This window comes from Otolemur garnettii, unplaced genomic scaffold, assembly GCF_000181295.1.
Source record: "Otolemur garnettii isolate 467f Iridium unplaced genomic scaffold, OtoGar3 scaffold00108, whole genome shotgun sequence".
Classification (NCBI taxonomy): domain Eukaryota; kingdom Metazoa; phylum Chordata; class Mammalia; order Primates; family Galagidae; genus Otolemur; species Otolemur garnettii.
In genome coordinates this window covers 7,233,121-7,253,758 of record NW_003852503.1, presented here as the reverse complement: position 1 = coordinate 7,253,758, position 20,638 = coordinate 7,233,121, and the positions used below count along the sequence as shown (strand labels likewise).

Here is a 20,638-nt window from a genome sequence, read left to right as displayed (position 1 = left end):
TAGTAACTGCCTCTACAGAAGAGGAAACAGCACCCACGAGCTTGGAAGGCCTCCCTGCAGCTGTGCGGCCCCTCTTGTGGGATTCACGGGCTTCTGCCTCAGTGTCCCCTCTGCTGGTAGGGCCACAGTTGTATATTGTAATTATCTAAGTTCTTCGCTTTAAAAAATTCCAGGAGAAAAAAATGGACGGGGTGGAGAATGTTAGTGGAAATGGAGGTGTAGGCGGCGCTGGGGGAGAATCCCTACGCTTGAGCAAAGAGAATAATTTGTCAAAAAGAACCTAACACTTGGAGATCCTTCACGGAAACATCCACATATTCCACCGTGAGCTTCCAGGTAACTGGGATCAACGAAAGACAAGGCAGTAGGAGTTGGAGGTGGCTTTCTTTCACAGCTCCAGGGCTGCGGTCCCTTTAAGGGCAAATCAGGGATCTGGCCCTTTAAATCTGTGTCAGTTTCCAGCGACGTCAGCGGGCAGGCCAGCAGCCCCGCTGTTTACCGCTCCGCGGCGCAGCTCACTTTCAGAGTTGCGGGCGCCCGGGCCCCGGCGTCCGCCTGCCCTTAAAGGGCCCGTGCCCTGGAGAACTCGCCGCCCCGCAGGGCGTCGGGTCGCTACCATCCATCACGCCCCTCGCCCTCTGACTCTCCTCCCTTCTCGGCCACTCTCGCCGACAGCCGGCTTGTGCTCCTTCCAGTTTCCCAGCATCTCTGGGCTCCCGGTAACCAGCTGCTCTTCTTTCTCACGGCCCTGGCCGGGCGCTGCAGGGTCTCGGGACAGTGCACAGACCCTCGCGAGCTGGGGCACCTTCCCTTAACCCGCACTCCTTCCCTCCCCTCCCCCTCCCCGCCATTCCCTCCCCTGCGGGTCCCCTGGGAGCGTCTCCGTGGCTCCTGGGAGGGGACGTTTCCTAATCTCAGGCCAGGGTTAAAGTTCTGGTCCTGGTGAGATGCTGGAAGCTGCGTCCGTAGCCGCAACCCGTCCCGGAGGTGTCCTGTCGCCTGTCGCTGTCGCCGCCACCACCGCCACCACTGCGACTGCCGCCCTGCCGGGGCCATGTTCGCTCTGGGCTTGCCCTTCTGGGTCCTCTTGGTGTCCTCGGTCGAGAGCCATCTGGGAGCTCTGGGGCCCAAGAATGTCTCTCAGAAAGACGCTGAGTTTGAGCGCACCTACGTGGATGAGGTCAACAGCGAGCTGGTCAACATCTACACCTTCAACCATACTGTGACCCGAAACCGGGTGAGGGCTGGGGTTTGGGTGAGGGCTTGGGGGCTGGAGATGAGTGGGTGAGAGACAAGGGCTAGGCGATTCTGCCACTCCCCTACCTTTTAAGAGGCCCCATCATTGAGCCTCCCTGGTTGGTTCTCAGTTCCCAGAACCACAGAGGAGCCTCTTGACTAGTCCTCTTTCTTTGCCACCCATGTTTCTCTGAAGCTCTAACTGGACAGTTTTTGAAGTTGTCTGGTTCCCATCTTCTGTTCAACCCCCATCCTTCCACCAATTGTGGTTTGAGCAGGCCTGGACTGCTTCTACCCTAACCCCCAGGGTCTGACAGCTCTGTGGGATTCTGGGTGCAGGGGAAGCAGGTTTGCTACTGGGCTTGCTCACAAAACCTCAGGGGAATGAGGCTGGCCCAGAACCGAAAGGCTCTGCCCAGGCAAGTTACAGCTCAGACTCCCCAAGGAGATGAATGGGGGGACTTCCTAGCCCTATTCCTGCCTGGGAAAGCTGGGTGGCCTTGTAAGTTGAGGGTGGCAGAGATTAGGCCAGCTGCAAGTTGGATGGGAAGGGAAAGGGATTTTGTCCACTGTGAAGAAACCACCTCACTCTTTCTTCTCTTTCATTTCTTCCCCCGTTGTGAGTTTCCAGGTTGGACATGGCTGTAGCTAGGTCTGGGAAGTTGAAGTCTAGACCCCAGGCAGAGCTGAGATTGAGAGAATTCCTGCATACTGATTGTGTGGTCTTCTGCCCAGCACTCTCACTCTCTTTTGACTGGTTTACTGGGAAGCAGTGGAGTTGAGAATGGGGAATCTGGGCAATGCCTGTGGCTCAGGGAGTAGGGCTCCGGTCCCATATGCCCATATGCTGAGGGTGACAGGTTTGAACCCAGCCCTGGCCAAAACTGCAACAACGACCAAAAAAAAAATAAAGAGAGAGAGAGAATGGGGAATCTGATTTTTTTTGCAGAATGGGGAACCCTGTGGCAGGCTAAGATCTGCCTCCCCCACCCCGTGCCTGATTCTCTCAAGTTTGATGTGCAGCTTGGAGTCCTTTTTCTAATGTCTGAGGTCACCCCAAGAACTATGGCCTCTCTACCCTTTGGGAAATGCTGTCCTAGGGCTTGGGTTCCAGCAGTCCAATAACAAGCATTCTCCAGATTTTTTTTTTTTTCTTTTTTGAGACACAGTCTCATTTTGTCACCCTTGGTAGAGTGCCGTGATGTCACACCTTCCAGCAACCTCAAACTCTTGGGCTTAAGCATTTTTCTTGTCTCAGCTTCCCAAGTAGCGGGGACTCCAGGGGCCTGCCACAACACCTGGCTATTTTTTTAGAGATAAGTTCTTACTCTGGCTTTGGCTTAGGCTTGTCTCAAACTCATGAGCTCGGGCAATCCACCCACTGTGGCCTTAGTTTTTTTTTTTTTAACTCCTACTGTCAGCTTGGTGCCTGTAACTCAGTAGCTAGGGTGCTGGCCACATACTGGGCTGGTGGGTTGGAACCCAGCCTGGGCCTGGTAAACAACAATGACACCTGTAACCAAAAAATGGCCAGGTGTTGTGGTGGGTGCCTGTAATCCCAGCTACTTGGGTGGCTGAGGCAAGAGACTCTCTTAAGACCAAGAGTTTGAGGTTGCTGTGAGCTGTGACACCACAGCACTCTACTCAGGGCGACATAGTGAGACTCTTGTCTCAAAAAAAAAAAAAAAAAAAAAACCTCCTTCTACCCTGTATATGTTTCTCCATAGTTCCAAGGGTGTCATTTTATAAAGAGGGAAATTGAGGCTCAGAGATGTAAAGTGCCTTTTCCACAGCCCTGTCCCTTGTTCAGAAGGGACCTAAGGGTATGATTGGTGTTCAGCACCTACCTCTCCTCCCCACATGGGCTCTGGCTCCTGGATTAGTTGTGGAACTGGAGTTTCCTGCTGGGCCCTTTGTTCACAAGGAAAAGGACTGAGGAGCACTTCATGCTTTCCTGTGTCTGTATGTGTGTGTGTACATGCATGTATGTGTAGGCCTGTGCACCCAAGGCACATGGATGGAAATGGGGTATCCAGGTGCAGATTCCCAAGGCCTACTTGTGTGGTCTGTTGGGCCCTGCAGTTGCCTGGTCCTGTTGCCCTGAATACATATGCTGTCCAGAAGCTGCCTTTCTTTTTTTCCTTTCTTTCTTTCTTTCTTTCTTTTTTTTTTTTGTTAAGACAGAATCTCATTTTGTTGCCCTCAGTAGAGTGCCGTGGCGTCACAGCTCACAGCAACCTCCATCTCTTGGGCTTAAGTGATACTCTTGCCTCAGCCTTCCGAGTAGCTGAGACTACAGGTGGCCACCACAACACCCAGCTATTTTTTAGTTGCAATTTGGCTGGGCCTGGGTTTGAACTTGCCACCCTCTGTATGTGGGGCTGGCGCCCTACCTACTAAGCCATAGGCACCGCCCCTATTTTTTTGTTTTTAGCAGGCCCGTTCGAACCCCCCAGCCCTGGTGCATGCAGCCAGTGCCCTATCCACTGAGCTATAGGCACCTCCCAAGAAGCTGCTTTTCTATACTGCCTTCCTCTAACTCAGCTCAAGTCCCTCCTGGAGACTAGGGGTTGTTCTGGCAGGAGAAGGGACAAAGACAACTTTCTAGTCTGACCAGGATGGAGAAAGAACAGAGTGGCTGGCAAGAGGGAGGGCAGGGCTCACCATCTCCAGATTCCTGTGACCTGGGTGGCAGGTGCTGGAGAGAAGAGCATTTCTGTCTTGTCCTGCAGACCGAGGGCGTGCGTGTGTCTGTGAACGTCCTGAACAAGCAGAAGGGGGCGCCTTTGCTGTTTGTGGTCCGCCAGAAGGAGGCTGTGGTGTCCTTCCAGGTGCCCCTAATCCTGCGAGGGCTGTGAGTAGGACCTGGGGGACCAGGGAGAGGGAGTGGCCTAGGCCAGGCCTTGCCCAGAGCCTCACCCAGGAGCCTCCCTGTTTCTCTTCTCCATCCCTTGAGCCTGGAGGCTGGTCAGAGCCTGGGGGCCAAGACACCTGCTGGCCCTTGCTTGTCTGCCTAGGGATAGGGAGGTGGCAGAGCCCAGACAGGAGGAACTGGGCCATGCTCCTCTGGAGTGGGATAGAAGTCACATACTGACTTGGCTTTGGACCATAGGTTTCAACGCAAGTACCTCTACCAAAAAGTGGAACGTACACTATGTCAGCCCCCGACCAAGAATGAGTCTGAGGTCCAGTTCTTCTATGTGGATGTGTCCACTCTGTCACCAGTCAACACCACGTACCAGCTCCGAGTCAGCCGCATGGATGACTTTGTGCTCAGGTCAGCAGGGTAGAGGGAGGGCACCGTGGGGTCTGACCTCCTTCCCAAACTCTGGGAGTGACTATGGGGGGCTCTTCTCCACCCTGCAGGACTGGGGAGCAGTTTAGCTTCAACACCACAGCAGCCCAGCCACAGGTAACATCTCACTGTTGGCTTCCCCTCAAGAGGAGAAATGGGGGACAGTTGAAATTGAGAGTAGGACTGGTTAGCGGTCTTTGCTGGGACTTTCAAGTTGGTTGTGTTCTCCATGATGGGACTCTATAGAATCAGGAGCTCTGGCCCTAAGGCGACAAGGGAGAGATAGTGTGGGACAGTGCAGAGATGCAGGGTCTGGTTGCCATCTTTCCCACTCTGCCTTTTGGGCACTGTCCTGAGTATGCAGCTGAGGCAGAAAGGAACGATCTGCAGAAAATGGGGCTGCTCTGATCAAGGCCCTTCTCCCCAGAAAGCCTCTACTGCCCAACTCTGAGAGGATTCTGGGTCCTTGTTTATGGGAGACTGTTCCCTTCTAGAGGGGCCAAGAGAGCATGCTCATGAGGGGGGTCTCCTTGCCCTTTTTATGTCCCTTAGTATTTCAAGTATGAGTTCCCTGATGGAGTGGACTCAGTCATTGTCAAGGTGACCTCCACCAAGGCCTTCCCCTGCACAGTCATCTCCATCCAAGATGTCCTGGTGAGTTGCCTGCCCTTGTAACTCTCCACTGGCAGGTAGCAGGGCTGCTAAAGAGAGGATTCCCATCCAACTGTCTCTTCCCTCCTCCCTCGGTAGTGCCCTGTCTATGACCTGGACAACAATGTTGCCTTCATTGGCATGTACCAGACTATGACCAAGAAGGCAGCCATCACTGTGCAGGTAAGAGGTGCCCACGACCTCGTGGGAGGTGTTGCCAGGCAATAAGCTGGGTAACTTTCTAAACCCCTCTGCCCATTCCTAGCTCTCACAAGACCAAGTCTTGGCCCTCCAGATCTTTTGACTTTGAATCCCCTGATATATGTGAGAGTTGAGCCATAATCTCAATTACCCTTGGGGATGAGAAAGAGCAGCTGCCATATTGACTTCATTCATCGTAACAATAGCCAGGCGAGGAAGATGCCCCAGGTCCCTGGCTGATGCTGAGTGCTACCCTTGGGAAAGGGTGGAGACAGGATGGGGAAGCCACGCGTTTGCTTTACAACATCAAGCTCTGCTATTCATGAGGCAGTCTTGTCCCCCCTCCACTTCTGGCTGTTGCCCAGCCTATAGCAGCACAACCCTTGTGCAGCACACACACATTTGCTCTCCTGGCTGTAGTGTAGGCTCAGGATTGGGGCTCTGGGGCCAGATAATCCTGTCTCTACCCTTTACCGGCAGTCTGACTTCTCTAAGCCTATCCAGCACTTACTTATCTTAAGGGCCTTTGCGAGGATTAAGTAAAATGATGTCTATAAAGAGTTTAGCATAATGTCTGGCCCAGGGTGAGTACTCAGCAGAGGATGATGATGGTGATGCTCATGATGATGTCACCATTGTCATTCTGCAGCGCAAAGACTTCCCCAGCAACAGCTTTTATGTGGTGGTGGTGGTAAAGACGGAAGACCAGGCCTGCGGGGGTTCTTTGCCTTTCTACCCTTTTATGGAAGGTACATTTGTACATTTCTACTTCCCCTAGGGATGGGGAGGGCTTGGTCTGTTCCTGGGAGGCATAAGACCATGCATGGGTGATTGGTAGACCTGATGGGACATGGACTTTTGGACCCAGACACTCCAAGACAAGGTCCCACCAACTCTAGCCAAGCTTCAGGCATCCACTCCTTTAGCAATTGCCATTTTCCTTCCAGATGAACCAGTCGATCAAGGGCACCGCCAGAAAACCCTTTCAGTGCTGGTATCTCAAGCAGTCACATGTGAGTGTGGGCAAGCCTCCCTGGCTCTTCCTTTCAGGCCTGGCTGGAGGGTGTTCCCTATGCAAGCAGCCCAGCAGGCCAGGAGGGGGAGTGTTCTTGGCAGGCGCCCAGATAGGGAGTTCCAGTGTAATGTGGTACAGACAATCTGTGACTCAAGATTGAAGTCCTGAGTTCTAGTTCACTCTCTGCCATGTATCTGCAGTATACTCTCATTGAGCCTCAGCTTCCCTGACTCTGTTACAGAGGTCATAAAGTTTGTCCCATTGATTTCACTAAATTATGAGGTTTTGCAGGAACAAAATTAGCAGGAAAGTCCTGGGCCCAGAGTCACTGCTCAAGAAATATTTACTGAGTGATTAAGTGGAGCCCTTGACAAATAGGAAAGTATAAGATAAAATAAGGGACTGTGATAGGAGGGGAAAGACGGTGCCTCTCCTGTATAGCTGATTTATTCAGCAAATATTGATCGACCACCTCTTGGGTCCTGGGTGGTGTGCTGGGGCTTCAGGCCTTCGGGAGCTCCTGTCTGGAGGGACAGGAGGCTGCTGCTCTGCAGGGTACCAAGAGCTGTGATGAAGAGAGCACACGCCACTGTGGGGACATAGGATGGAGAAGGCTTCCTAGAGGAAGCCTTGAGCTGTGGCTTGAAGTTTAAGTCAAGATAGAGTTTTCCAAAAGGAAGAAGTGAAAGTTCTTGCAGAGGGAGCAACACAAGCAAAGACAGGATTGTGTCCGAGTTTGGCATATTTGGGCACTGGCGGTTGGTCTTTCTGGCCAGGGTGTTACATTTGAGGGGAGAAGCAGCAGAGATCAGGTTGGGCAGAGAAGCCAGGTCATAGAGGTCCTTGAGCACCATGATGGGATGCATCAAAAGGTTTTGCTGTGCTGACCTTCCTGCTTCCCTCCCTGCAGCCGAGGCCTATGTTGGTGGGATGCTCTTCTGCCTGGGCATATTTCTCTCCTTCTACCTGCTGACTGTCCTCCTAGCCTGTTGGGAGAACTGGAGGTAAAGTGGCATTGTTGGTCTGGGGTGGGTTGGGCAGGACACATCAGGCAGACAGCCTGGCAGGATCTGAACTGGCCCAGGGTATTGTGCAAACTTCCACAGAGTGGTGGAAAACAGGGCCCTTTTAGGGGCTATGGTCCGTGAGCTTCTCCTATAGAAACCAACCCTTCCCCTCAACCTTCTTCCTAAGCAGGAAGAACCCACATTGCTCCCTAGCCCGAGAGTAACCCTGGGATCCAGGGTGGAGAACGAGGTTTTAGGGATCACATAGGGTAGAGAGGATAGAAGGAGATCGAACCCAGCCCTGATGGATTCTTGTCCTGTCCCGTCTGGGTGGCCTCTGGATTCTGTCCCTGCAGGCAGAAGAAGAAGACCCTGCTGGTGGCCATGGACCGAGCCTGCCCAGAAAGTGGTACCTCCAGGGGGCCTGGATGGGGAGGGTGGGCTTTGCTGCATGTTTTGGAGAGGGTAGTGGTAGATGGTTCACTCAGGGCATGGAGGAGAAAGGATTGGGGCTTCGTAATGTTCAGACTGGGAGTAACACTCAGTGGATGGCAATGGGGCTGGGATACTGTGCCAGTCCTTTTCCTGACATTAGCACCTTGGAGGCTGTCACTTGACTTGTTCTCTGTGACTGTCGGTCTGTCTTAGGCAGTTCTGCTCATGGTCTCTGGGATTATTAACCTTTCATTTTCTTTTCCTTCCTCCCACCCCTCCCTCTCCTTCTATCCCCTCCTGCTTGGGACCTTCTCTCTCAGCTTCTCTTCTTGGTAAGCTCCAGATGCTGTGGAGAGAGGAGCTGGAGTCCAGAGCGGGGAGGGAAGTGAAGCATAGGGCTGTCTGGGTGGGGGGCGGGGGTCTGGGCAGGCCAGATGATGTCTGTGCTTGCTGCCAGTAACTTAGATGTGTCAGTGTCAGTCCCTTGACCTTCCTCTCCTTGGAGACAAAGGGCGATTCTGTTTCCATGGGAGGGGCAGGTGGGAGGTTGGGGCATGTGTTGACATGGGAGTGAGATGTGTTTGCTTGGTTAGGTATTTGTTTTTTGCTGCTGGCATGGCCTGTCTGTGGCTATCTTCTCTGAATTCTTCATTTTTTCTTTCCCCTGGCTCCAGGCTTCTCTCTGCCTCCAGGGCTAAGGCGATCTCGACTTCTCATTGCAGGTCACCCTCGAGTTCTGGCTGATTCTTTTCCTGGCAGCTCCACTTATGAGGGTTACAACTATGGCTCCTTTGGTATGTGTCAAAGCCAGAGCCCGTGCTTGCCTTCCATAACCTGGTCTGCCATCTCCTGCTGCCCTGCTCCTGCAGCTGCTCAGAGCCTCTTAGGGATGGGCGAGGGTCCCCTTCCCTGAGGTCTCTCCTGCCTCCCTCACCACTGACCACTCCCTACAGACAATGGTTCTGGATCCACCGATGGTTTGGTTGACAGCGAGGGCACTGGGGACCTCTCTTATGGTTACCATGGTGAGTGGACTGGGCAGGAAAGGGTTGTGTGGTGTAGGGCTGGTGTTGGCTGGGTGAAAAGTCATGGTGGGCGGTTGCCTCTTCTGCCAGATGCTGGAACCAGGGAAGGGCCTGCTGTTTTCTTGCCCCCTCCTCCCTCCTCCTCTTCCTTTGTCTCAGCTCCCTGGTAACTTTCCCTTTCCTTTGAAGGGCACGACTGGTTCAAGCGGCGCCTCCCCTCTGGCCAGATGCGGCAGCTGTGCATTGCCATGGGTAGATGTGGGGAGGGGGTGGAGCTGCCCTGCCAATCAGCTCCTACAGGGCAGTTGACTGCCGACCCCAGGCCCTGAAAGATGCTCTGTGCATGGCTCCTCCATCTGATGCCAATGATTGCCAGCTCTGTGTCTTCTGAGATAGGCAGGCACTGGCCCCAGTGCTGGTGGGCTGGCACCTCAGCTGCCCCCAGGCCGGATGTTCTAGTTTGCTGTCTTTTTTCCTGCTGGTGTAAGGCTTGAGGGTGTGGGTGTCACGTTCTGGCCTTGGGGGCTTTGGCTTGGCAGAGTCACAGGAAGAAGCTTCTGAAGGCAGGAGACAAAAGCCAGATAAAGGAGATGCTTTCTCTAGAGGCAGCATCACACCCCACCTTGCACCTCCTCCTATGGGATCTTTAACTCGGAGGGCCAAGGCAGTGTCTTCTCAGAACTGACAGGGCTGGATAACTTCTAATCAGCATGACTTGCCAAGTTCAATCCTGTGGCTTGTGTCTGGGGCCTGGGGTCTGCCCAGGGTCCTGGCCGGGGATGCCTGGCTCAGAGAGGGGAGCCAGGAGTAGCGTAAAGCTAGAGTGAGCCCTGTTTGATGGCCTCCTCGCAGAGCCCACCTTGCTCCCCTCTAGGACTTGGGAGCACCAGCTCCTGAGCCTACCTCCACCCCTTGCTCAGAGTTCCCCCTACAATTTACCTCTTCCTAGTAATTTTTATAGTGGCCTCAAATGGGTGGGGGCAGACCGTGGGTTCTACGCTCACAGGCACAACCCCTCCCTCCCTCCCAGGCCGCTCCTTTGACCCAGTGGGTACCCGGCCACGACTGGACTCCATGAGCTCTGTGGAGGAGGATGACTATGATACATTGACTGACATCGATTCAGACAAGAATGTTATTCGCACCAAGGTGGGCTTGGCCTGGGCAGGGATTTCCTGAGGAAGGGACATTCTGTGTTCAAGCCCAGCATATTCCCACTAACAAGGTGTTTTAGGGAAGCAGAGGGCACGAGCTCAGCTGGGGCAGCATAGATTCCAGGGGAAACTAACTCACCCTTCACCCGCTTCCAGCCCAATGGGCCAAACCCTCTTGGTCTAACTGGCTACAGTAGCCCAGAATTCTGTCCACCTAAATCCAGGCCTGTCTGAGGGAGGCCCCTTTTGTCCACCTCCAGTCTGAGTGAGAGGGGCCTTTCCCAGGTGGTGGGTAAGTGGGGTTCACTCCTGCCTCTCCCAGCAATACCTCTATGTGGCCGACCTGGCGCGGAAAGACAAGCGTGTTCTTCGGAAAAAGTACCAGATCTACTTCTGGTGAGTGGGCTGAACATCCTGGGATTGCTGTCATTGGAGGATGGTATTGGCAGGTGACGTGGCCGCTTCTCAGGTCCCGTGCCCCTCACCATCATCACCTCTCACTCCTCAGGAACATCGCCACCATCGCTGTCTTCTATGCCCTTCCTGTGGTGCAGCTGGTGATCACCTACCAGACGGTGAGAGGACAGAGGCTGGCTCACCTTCAGCATGGCCCGGGACGCTGTCCCAAAATGCAGGGCCTCTCAGCATTGGGGCTCTGGAAGGAGCACAGGTCTTAGGTCCTAGGATGTGGGTTCATATCGGCTCTGTCTTTTTTTTTTTTTTGAAACGGAGCCTCAAGCTATCCCCCTGGGTAGAGTGCTATGGCATCATGCTCACAGCAACCTCCAACTCCTGGGCTCAAGCGAGTCTCCTGCCTCAGCCTCCCAAGTAGCTGGGACTACAGGCGCCTGCCACAGCGCCTGGCCATTTTTTGGTTGCAGCCATCATTGTTGTTTGGCGGGCCCGGGCTGGGGATTCGAACCCGCCACCTTAGGTGTATGTGGCTGGCGCGTTAGCCGCTTGAGCCACAGGCGCCGAGCCCATATCGGCTCTGTCTTATCGGTTCATATCGGCTCAGTGACCTTGGGCAAATCACTTCACCTCCTTGAGCATCAGTTTCTTCATCTGCAGAATGGGGGCAGCGTAATACCAGGGCTAGCACTTTCCCCGGTAGTTGTGGGGATTCTGAAACCAAAGTCCCAGACTTTGTAAGGGTTGGTTTCTCTTCCCTTTTTCTCTATACTGTGGGGCAAGGGCTTCCCTTATGGTCATGCCTCAGGGTGTTTAGCCAGACCTAACCAGGGAGACAGTGACTGGGCAGCCTGTTATCCCTTTTTTTTTTTGGAGACAGTTTCACTTTGTCACCCTCAGTAGAGTGATGTGTTGTCACAGTTCACAGCAATCTCCAACTCCTGGGCTTACGCGATTTTCTTGCCTCAGCCTCCCGAGTAGCTGGGACTACAGGCACCAGCCACAATGCCTAGCTATTTTTTTCTGTTGCAATTTGGCCGGGGTCAGGTTTGAACCTGCCACCCTCGGTATATGGGGCCGGCGCCCTACTCGCTGAGCCACAGGCGCCACCCTGTTAACCCCTTTTTTCAAAAGAATCATGTGCCTAGGGTACTGTGTCGCCACACCTACTAGCAGTGGCGGCATTTGTTCTCTTTAGCCATGTGGCTCACCAGCTGTGGCATGGGTGGGGGCAGAGTGGGGCATGTTAGCAGCCCTCTCTTCTGCCCCCATTCCTGCTGCAGGTGGTGAATGTCACAGGGAATCAGGACATCTGCTACTACAACTTCCTCTGCGCCCACCCACTGGGCAACCTCAGGTAGGGACTGTGCTGGGAGGCCTCTTACTCTGGGCCAGGGGTGAACTGGGGTGGGGCAGGGGCTTTGCAAATCTCTGCCCCGGCTAGAGAGGAGACTTAAGCAGCCGCCTTGTGGTGCTCTTTCTAGCGCCTTCAACAACATCCTCAGTAACCTGGGGTACATCCTGCTGGGGCTGCTCTTCCTGCTCATCATCCTGCAGCGGGAGATCAACCACAACCGGGCCCTGCTGCGCAACGACCTCCACGCCCTGGTGAGGGACACCCGGCTGCCTGCCAGGACGCCCTTGCCTAGCCCCCCACCCCAACCTGCCCTGCACACACACCACCCCTCCTCCTCTGCCCCTCTCAGGGCTCCCTGTCTGGGTCCCTTCCTATCTCACTTCCTCCCTTCCCTTCTCCTCCCAACAGGAATGTGGGATCCCCAAACACTTTGGTCTGTTCTATGCCATGGGCACAGCCCTGATGATGGAGGGGCTGCTTAGTGCCTGCTATCACGTGTGCCCCAACTATACCAATTTCCAGTTTGGTGAGTGGGGTCTCCCTCTTCTCTGGCTGAACCCACAGCCAGAGTCCTCTACCATCCCCTAGTCACCCACCGGGGTCCCCGAGACTCAGCCCAGAAGGAAACTCCAAGGCTGAGTGTGCGCACATCCTAGCATACAGGAAGGGGGCCCTGGGCGCCATTTCATTCATCTGTTGAGCTTTTCCTATGTAAAGGCCTGTGCAAGCACTGAGAAAACTTAAGATAATTAAGAAATGGTCTCTGGGCTGGGCGCCCATAGTTCAGTGGTTAGGGCACCGGCCACATGCACTGGGGCTTGTGAGTTCAAACCCAGCCCGGGCCTGCTAAACAAAAGTAAAATATAGGGCAGCACCTGTAGCTCAAAGGAGTAGGGCGCCGGCCCCATATACCGGAGGTGGCGGGTTCAAACCCAGCCCCAGCCAAAAAACTGCAAAAAAAAAAAAAGAAATAATGATAAAAAATAAAATAAAATATAGTTGGGCGTTGTGGCAGGTGCCTATAGTCCCAGCTACTAGAGAGGCTGAGGCAAGAGCATTGCTTGAGCCCAAGAGTTTGAGGTTGCTGTGAGCCACGGCTCTCTACAGAAGGTAGCAAAGTGAGACAGAGTAAAAAATAAAAAAATAAAAAATGGTCTCTGGTCTCAGGATGCTCACAGCCTAAGACACTGAGACTAAGTTGTCCTTGCCATCAGGAGATGTCAGACTCTGGGTGACAGGGATAGTTGAGGGACTGGCATTCACATGCCAACCTGCACCAACTCACTTTGTGGCCATAGCAAGGCATTGGGGCTCTCTCTTCTTCTCTGATTGTCAGGCCTGGGGAGTCTCTGTTCAGGCTCGGCAGGTGTTTCTGTAGCTCACTCCGTGTCCTCATCGTAGACACATCGTTCATGTATATGATCGCCGGACTCTGCATGCTGAAGCTCTACCAGAAACGGCATCCTGACATCAATGCCAGCGCCTACAGCGCCTACGCCTGCTTGGCCATCGTCATCTTCTTCTCTGTGCTGGGCGTGGTGAGGGCCTGACCAGCTTTGCCTTGAGCCCGCTGACTCGCTCTGCCCACCCTGTAGGATAGGAAACGTGCACCTGTGTTCACACACGTGGGTGTGCACACCCCCCTGCTACCTCCTGCAGAAGAGATCCCTGCTCCATCCCTGAGATGCCTTCCTGGGCCCCCCTCAGAGTACCGGGGCCTGGCCAAGCAGTGAGCCCCAGGAAGGGTGGGCTGTGGGAATAGCGGCTCTCAGCACCTCCTCTCCTCTGCCCTCGGTGGCCTCCTGACAGGTCTTTGGCAAGGGGAACACGGTGTTCTGGATCATCTTCTCCATCATTCACATCATTGCCACCCTGCTTCTCAGCACACAGCTCTACTACATGGGACGCTGGAAGCTGGGTGAGGGCATGGCCAGGACAGGGCTGTGGGAGGGAACCTGGAGGGATGCCTGGAACAGGGTGGTGGCCTCAGGGACCTTGACACACAGGAGACACTCAGGAATGAGATAAGGCCTTGGCAGGGCTGTGCCCTCTGAAGGCCCCAGCTGCTCAGCTGGTCCAGGCCAGGGCTCCCAGAGGGGCCCGAGCCTTTCAGCACCATCCCCTTCTCCTTGCAGACTCGGGGATCTTCCGCCGCATTCTGCACGTGCTCTACACGGACTGCATCCGGCAGTGCAGTGGGCCCCTCTACGTGGTACTGCCCAGCTCCACCTCCATCCACTCTCGTCCCTCCAGGGGTGGGGGGGAGGCGGCACAGCTGAGAACCTAGGGTAGGGGTAGGGGCCAGCTGATGGGGCCTTGTCCGCTTCTCCCCATCTCTCTTCCCGCCTCTCAGTCCCCGCGTCTCTGCTTCCCTGCAGGACCGTATGGTACTGCTGGTCATGGGCAACATTATCAACTGGTCACTGTGAGTCTGCCTGTTTTTTGTGGTAGCCTGGCTGGGTGGACAGTTGGGGACTTGGTCAGCCACTGGCTGCCCTTACAGGCCACGGACTATTTCTAAATAGTGAAGCGTAAGAAATGAGAGAGAGGGGTGGGGGCACCTGGGCTTCTGGAATCTTCTGTGGGCCTCTGACCCCAGCCCCACATCATGATAAAGGATGGTGGGGGGAGGAGTAAGGAAGAGCCCCTTTCTTGCTCTTGGCCCTTCCCCACCCCACCAGCCCCTTACCCTTCTTGCCAGGGCTGCCTACGGGCTCATCATGCGCCCCAATGATTTTGCCTCCTACTTGCTGGCCATCGGCATCTGCAACCTGCTTCTTTACTTTGCCTTCTACATAATTATGAAGGTGAGTGGGGAATGAGCCACCGCTGTCAGCGTCTCTGCTTTTGGGGGAGGGCAATGGGCATGGCTTACCCAGCACAGGACTCCGTGTGTGAGTGAAGAGTTTTCTGTCCATTTGTCTATGCCAGTGAGATTTGAGGAAGGGACAGGCTAAAGCTTCTTACGTGTGCCCCCTGGGAGCCAACCGCAGACTAAGGGCCATTTACTGAGCCCCTTGCATATCCTATAAAGGGCCCTTGAAATTGGTAGCTGTTCAGGTTGTTTAGGGCCCCTTTTAATGCAGGAGGGATTGCCCGGGTGCAGTGGCTCATGCCTATGATCACAGCACTCTGGCAGGCCAAGCTAGTAGACTGCCTGAATTACAGTCTTGCCTGTAGCTCAAGCGGCTAAGGCACCAGCCACATACACCAGAGCTGGCGGGTTCAAATCCAGCCTGGGCCTACCAAACAACAATGACAACTACAACCAAAAAATAGCCAGGAGTTGTGGCAGGCATCTGTAGTCCCAGCTACTTGGGAGGCTGAGGCAAGAGAATCGCTTACGCCCAGGAGTTGGAAGTTGCTGTGAGCTGTGATGCCATGGCACTCTACCCAGGGGGACAGCTTGAGGCTCTGTCTCAAAAAAAAAAGGCTAGTCTGAGCACATAGAGACCCTGTCTCTACTAAAAAATAGAAAAACTAGCGGGGCATTGTGGCAGTACCTGTAGTCCCAGCTACTCAAGGAGCTGAGACAAGAGGATCACTGGAGCCCAAGAGTTTGAGGTTGCTGTGAGCTATGATGCCACTGTACTGAACCCCACAGTGACTAAGTGAGACTCTGTCTCAAAAATAAATAAATAAATAAAGCAGGAGGGGTTGAGTCTTAGGTGTGATTCTGGCTCAAAAATAAATAAATAAATACATAATGCAGGAGGAGTTGAGAGGACATAGGAGCTAAATCTGCAGTGGGCCTGCGCCTCTAAGGACCAAGCTTCCCAAGGGACCCCCCTTGGCCAATATATTTTGCCAGCACAGGATTCTGGGTCCCTGGAGGACCAGCTAGGGTGCATGTTGGGGCAACATCACCAGGCTGCTGGTGTGGGGGCAGGCTGAGCTCTGGCTGTGCGACGTGGTGTGAATCTAAGACCGCTTCCTCAAGGATTGGTCGTGAAAGCCTGGGGGGGTATTTGGAAGGACATCTAGGAGAGGCTGGGAAAGGACGGGTGAGGCCCGGCCCTCAGGCTCTTGTCCCTTTCTCCCCACCCCAGCTGCGCAGTGGGGAGAGGATCAAGCTCATCCCCCTGCTCTGCATCGTCTGCACCTCTGTGGTCTGGGGCTTCGCGCTCTTCTTCTTCTTCCAGGGGCTCAGCACCTGGCAGGTGAGGAGGGACTCACAGGCCCCTCATGAGCCAACAGATGGCCAAGGCTTTTATTAAAAATAAGACATGGGGTCTTGCTATGTTGCCCAGGCTGATCTCGAACTCCTGGCCTCAAGTGATCCTGCAGAGTACTAGGATTATAGGTGCGAGCCACCATGCCCAGCCTAATCCTCTTTTTAAGCATTGTTTGGGAGCACCTGCCATGGTATGGCACTTTCCCAGCTGCTTTCCCATTTAATTTTCCTAGCATTCAGCTTTACAGCCTGGAGATATCTCCATTTTATTTAGGAAGCAGCTGAGGCTCAGAGAGGATCAGTGACCTTTGCAGAGACACACAGCCAGTGAGTGGCATTTGGGATTTGAAGCTAGGATTTGAAGTCACAGAGGTCAAGGTCTCTCTTCTCTGTCTTATCAATTCTGTGATCAGAACTCAGTCTGCCATGGTCTCTGCCTCTGAGGCACTCATAATCTAGTTCAAGAGGGAAAGAGAGAGATTAATACATGTTTTGCTATTTACGATCTGATACATGGCTGGTGGCTCCTGTCTGTATTTCTAGCCCTCTGGCAAGCTGAGGCAGGTGAGTCGCTTGTGCAAAGGAGTTCAAGACCATCCTGAGCAAGAGCGAGACCCTGTCTTTACTAAAAATAGAAAAAAAGTAGCTGGGCTTCGTGGCAGGTGCCTATAGTCCCAGCTACTCAGGAGATTGAGGCAAGAGGATCACTTGACCCCAAGAAGTTGAGGTTGCTGTGAGCTGTGACCCCATGGCACATAATCAGGGTGACAGAATGAGACTCTATCTCAAAAAAGAAATACAATCTGATACATGAAACGAAGGACACAAGCATGAAGGGGAATGTACTGGGAGACAGAAAACAGAGAAGACTGAGTCAGGAGCCCAGGAGCTCTTTGTGGAGGAGATAGGCCTCATTGCCTTGTTCTTGGCCATAAAAGCTCTAGTGATGGGGTAGGGCCCTGTGGCCCAGACATGCTGTGACCTGCGCAATGACAGAGGCCAATCTGGAGGTCAGTGAATGCACTAAGTTGGGGGCCAGGGGAAGACTGTGAGCTCCTTGAGGCCAGGGCAGGTCTTAGTCATGTCTGTGGCCTCAGCATGCAGCCCGGATAACCCCCAGACACGGGTGTGGGTGATCAGTAGATGTTTGTGGGATGGAGGTTACCAGTAGAGCAGGGAGGACCTTGAGTGCCACTACTGTCCTTGAGCAGGGGTATAATGTGATGACAGTGAACCTGGGGACAGAGCAGGGGACCTTGGAGGCCTTGTGGCACATCTGAATTGAAGGCATCTCAAGGTTATTAGAACTCTCAGCTCTTAGATCGAAGGAAGAGAATGGAGGGGAGGAGGACAGGAGCGAAGGAAAAGGAGTGAGCAGAAGCCAGCGGACTGGGGAGAAGTTTGTAACCAAAGGCTGTTGCTCAGATGAGGGGCACGAGGGCATGGGATAGATCAAAATAAGGTGCTTTCTTGCCTGGGGTGGGAAGAGGGGTCCCCTTGAGTGAAAGGGGAGTGGGTCTGCCCTTGGCCTTGCCAGAGCAGGGTCAGCAGGTGGCCGTCTCTGTTCCTCCCCAAGAAAACACCTGCCGAGTCAAGGGAGCACAACCGAGACTGTATCCTTCTCAACTTCTTTGACGACCATGACATCTGGCACTTCCTCTCCTCCATTGCCATGTTTGGGTCCTTTCTGGTAGGCAGGACCCGGCCCCACCTAGGAGGGTAGAGGGGGAGGCTGCCTCTTTCTCTGTGGCTGATCCGGCATCCGCCCTCAGGTGTTGCTGACACTGGACGATGACCTGGATACTGTGCAGCGGGACAAGATCTACGTCTTCTAGCAGGAGCCTTGGCCTTCACTTCACCTCTCGGGGCTCTGAGCACATCAGTGTCCGATGCCCGGCATCTCTGGAGCGCTGGAAGTACAAGTCCCAGCACTGCTGCCCAACACTGACTAGTGGTGGGACAGTGAGATCTGGCCTGGGCCTGGCCTGAGACAGTCACGGGGTGGCACTGAGCCTTGCAGCTGCCCTGTGCCGGGAGGAGGCCTGCTCCCTGAAACTGCAGACATTGGCCAAATCGCTGCTTTCTTCTCAGTGTTGGGGCCTTCCGCGGGCCCTGTCCTTTGGCTCTCCGTTTGTCCTTCTGCAGGAGGCAGGAGGGAAGATGATGCCCTCTCTCCTCATGCCTTGCATTCCGCCCGTCCTCTTCACCACCTCCCAAGCCTGGGACCCAAAGCCCTTTCCTCCTCCCACTCCCGCTGCAGGGTTTAGTCTGGGACCCGAGTCTCTGTCCTGTACCAGGGCTCTACTCTCTGGGGCTGTACCTGGCTGCCATCACTGCCCACTCCAGTCAGCCAGGATGGGTGGGAGTGTGGGACATTGGGGGTGGCCAACTGGTGCCAGACTTTTGGTGCTAAGGCCTGCAAGGGGCCCAGAGCAGTATGTATCCTCTCCCCTCTGATCTGTGCTCAGGGCTGACTCTTTAGCAATGCAGTCAGCCCAATTTGAGAACCGCCTTCTGAGAGGCTAAATACAGAGGTCAACTCCTTGTCCCATCAGCCCCCAGACTGATGCCAGTACCAGGACTGAAGGGAAAAGTGACTCAGCCCTTCCTGTCCTTTCCAGGCCCTCAGTCCTGCCAAACCCCAGCTGGGGGCCTTTCAGTGCCATTGACATTGCCCAAGAATGTCCAGGGCAGAGGAGGGATGAAGCAGAGCCCATCCTGTCCTGCCTTCACAGCTGCGGGAGCCCAGTGCCTACCTTAGAAAGGAGCTTAAGGAAGGGACATGCTATTTTGCCTGGGTGTCTGCGGGCCCAGCCTCACTCTAGGACCCAGGGCTGGCCTCTGAATTTCCGTCCAGTCTTCAGCCAGGTTCTATGTCAGTTAACACAACGTCCATACTTACAAAACTTTGGAGTTTACAGAGTCGCCCCTGTTTGGGGCTCTCCTGACCACTCTGGTCCTTGGACCCCTTCATCTCATCCAGTCCATTCCAGATGCCAAGGATGGGGAGGTCAAGTTGAGCCTCTGCCTCGGGGATGAGAATGTGTTTTATTCTCCCAAATTTGTTTTTATAGCTCTCTTTGGTCTGGGTTGAGGAGGTGGGTCCGGGTGTTTTTTTTCAGAACTTCATTTTATGTCTTTCCATGCTGTGGTCGCATCTGTTTTCTATGAATGAGTCTGCATTCAATAAAGACACAGCCAGAGGCAGCTCTCGGAGGCTTACTCATTCTCCCTTTCTGGGTGGAGATGTTGAGGATGAGGGGTGCATTTCCCATTTCTTCTGGCCTGCCTTTCTTGCTCCAAGCCATGGTCACACTAGAAACTGCAGTTCCTTGATTCTCCCGGTTTTTCCTCTCTGGAGCAACAGCATTAATTCAGCAAACACTTGCCAGGAGCCTGCTGTGCATTAAGGTACTGTGCTGGGCGGAGGCTAGTTATGGACAAAGCCTTAGCCATGCTATCCCATCAGAGGTTCCCCCTCACCAGGCCACCAGCCTCCAGACTGAGGCTGGCTCTACTTCCTACCTGGGCGCCCCTCCTCCCGTACCCTGGGCTGCAGGCCCAGGCTGTGCTCCCTGGTGTGGCCGGAGACGGAGCAGAAGGCGGAGGCAGGGGCAGGTGCTTAGGGAAGATGGTAATAGATGGTGGACAGGCTCCAAGAGGAGATGGTTTTGAAATGTCCCTGAAAGGTTCATTTAGACCTCAGCCGGCCAAGGAGAGCAAGAATTCGAGGCTAAGGAATCAATGAATTCAAGACAGCCAGAGGTGTGCGGGTTCCCAGGATGGCGGGAATGGGTTTTCGCTTGCCCTTCCGCGGCTGCGCTCCATGCCTTTCCCTGCAACTACCACTGGGAGGCGCTGTGGCTCTATGCTCCACCAAGCTCAGGGCGAGCAGGGTGGCTGTGGGGCGGGACTTTTGCGGCAGCCCCTCCTCTGACAGCCGGACTTGGAGGCCCCTCTCCTGGGCTCTTGCTCTGCTTGCTGTGGTACTGGGGTGTGTGTAGAGGAGAGTGTTAGGTCTGCCCTACTAGGTGCTCTAGGATGGGGGGGGGTGGTGGTGGAGTGCCACTGCAGGCAGCCCAGATGCCCCTTGGAAATCTTTCACGTTTCTTAATCTCCTATCACTCCCTGAGACTCCTGAAGCTGAAGCCAGGTGCAAGCAAGATGTGAGTGGGTCTCTCTCCTGGGAGGATAGAATCCAGTCTGCTTTTCAGGACAAGAAGGGACAGATGATAACAGCCTCTGCCTCCTACCCCAGGGTTAGTCCCCCAGGCCCTGCCAGGGTTTAGGGACCCTTTTTATTATCACTGCCTTCTGGGTCAAGGCCACGGTTATCTCAGCTACTATGGAGGCCTCAAATCTCACCCCAATTGGCTTGGGGCTTGTAGCTCAGCAGCTACGGTGCCAGCCACATACACCAGCCCGGGCCTGCCAAATAGCAATGACAACTACAACCAAAAAATAGCCTGGCGTTGTGGAAGGCACCTGTAGTCCCAGCTACTTGGGAGGCTGAGGCAAGAGAATAGCTTAAGCCTAAGAGTTTGAGGTTGTGAGCTGTGACACCATAGCACTCTACCGAGGGCGACATAAGAAGACTGTCTCAAAATTAAAAAAAAAAAAAAAGAAAAGAAAAATCCCACCCCAACTAGTGGTAGATGTCCTCAACTTGAACAGGGT

The 20,638-nt window shown here is 54.2% G+C and overlaps 1 protein-coding gene across 5 annotated transcripts; it reads left to right on the top strand.

The window, feature by feature from the left end:
- Positions 1 to 523: 523 nt before the first annotated feature.
- SIDT2 (SID1 transmembrane family member 2) lies at positions 524 to 19,169 on the top strand. 5 transcript variants are annotated; one of them, XM_023517310.1, is made up of 28 exons: positions 551 to 1,237; positions 3,969 to 4,090; positions 4,349 to 4,513; positions 4,603 to 4,648; positions 5,084 to 5,185; positions 5,282 to 5,365; positions 6,033 to 6,132; positions 6,331 to 6,396; positions 7,309 to 7,402; positions 7,762 to 7,814; positions 8,161 to 8,172; positions 8,563 to 8,634; positions 8,794 to 8,865; positions 9,055 to 9,117; positions 9,896 to 10,014; positions 10,342 to 10,415; positions 10,528 to 10,594; positions 11,714 to 11,787; positions 11,915 to 12,038; positions 12,196 to 12,313; positions 13,189 to 13,325; positions 13,597 to 13,705; positions 13,923 to 13,999; positions 14,166 to 14,212; positions 14,489 to 14,594; positions 15,837 to 15,947; positions 17,538 to 17,651; positions 17,734 to 19,168. In XM_023517310.1, exons 1-28 carry the CDS (start codon positions 1,055 to 1,057, stop codon positions 17,794 to 17,796), a joined length of 2,574 nt encoding a protein of 857 aa, XP_023373078.1. In that variant the 5' UTR covers positions 551 to 1,054; the 3' UTR covers positions 17,797 to 19,168. The 5 variants fall into 5 exon arrangements, with proteins under 5 accessions (XP_003796925.1, XP_023373078.1, XP_012665033.1 ...); XM_023517312.1 differs by having other exon boundaries at positions 1,160 to 1,237; positions 3,969 to 4,067; XM_012809579.2 differs by lacking the exon at positions 8,161 to 8,172.
- The last annotated feature ends 1,469 nt before the right edge of the window (positions 19,170 to 20,638 follow it).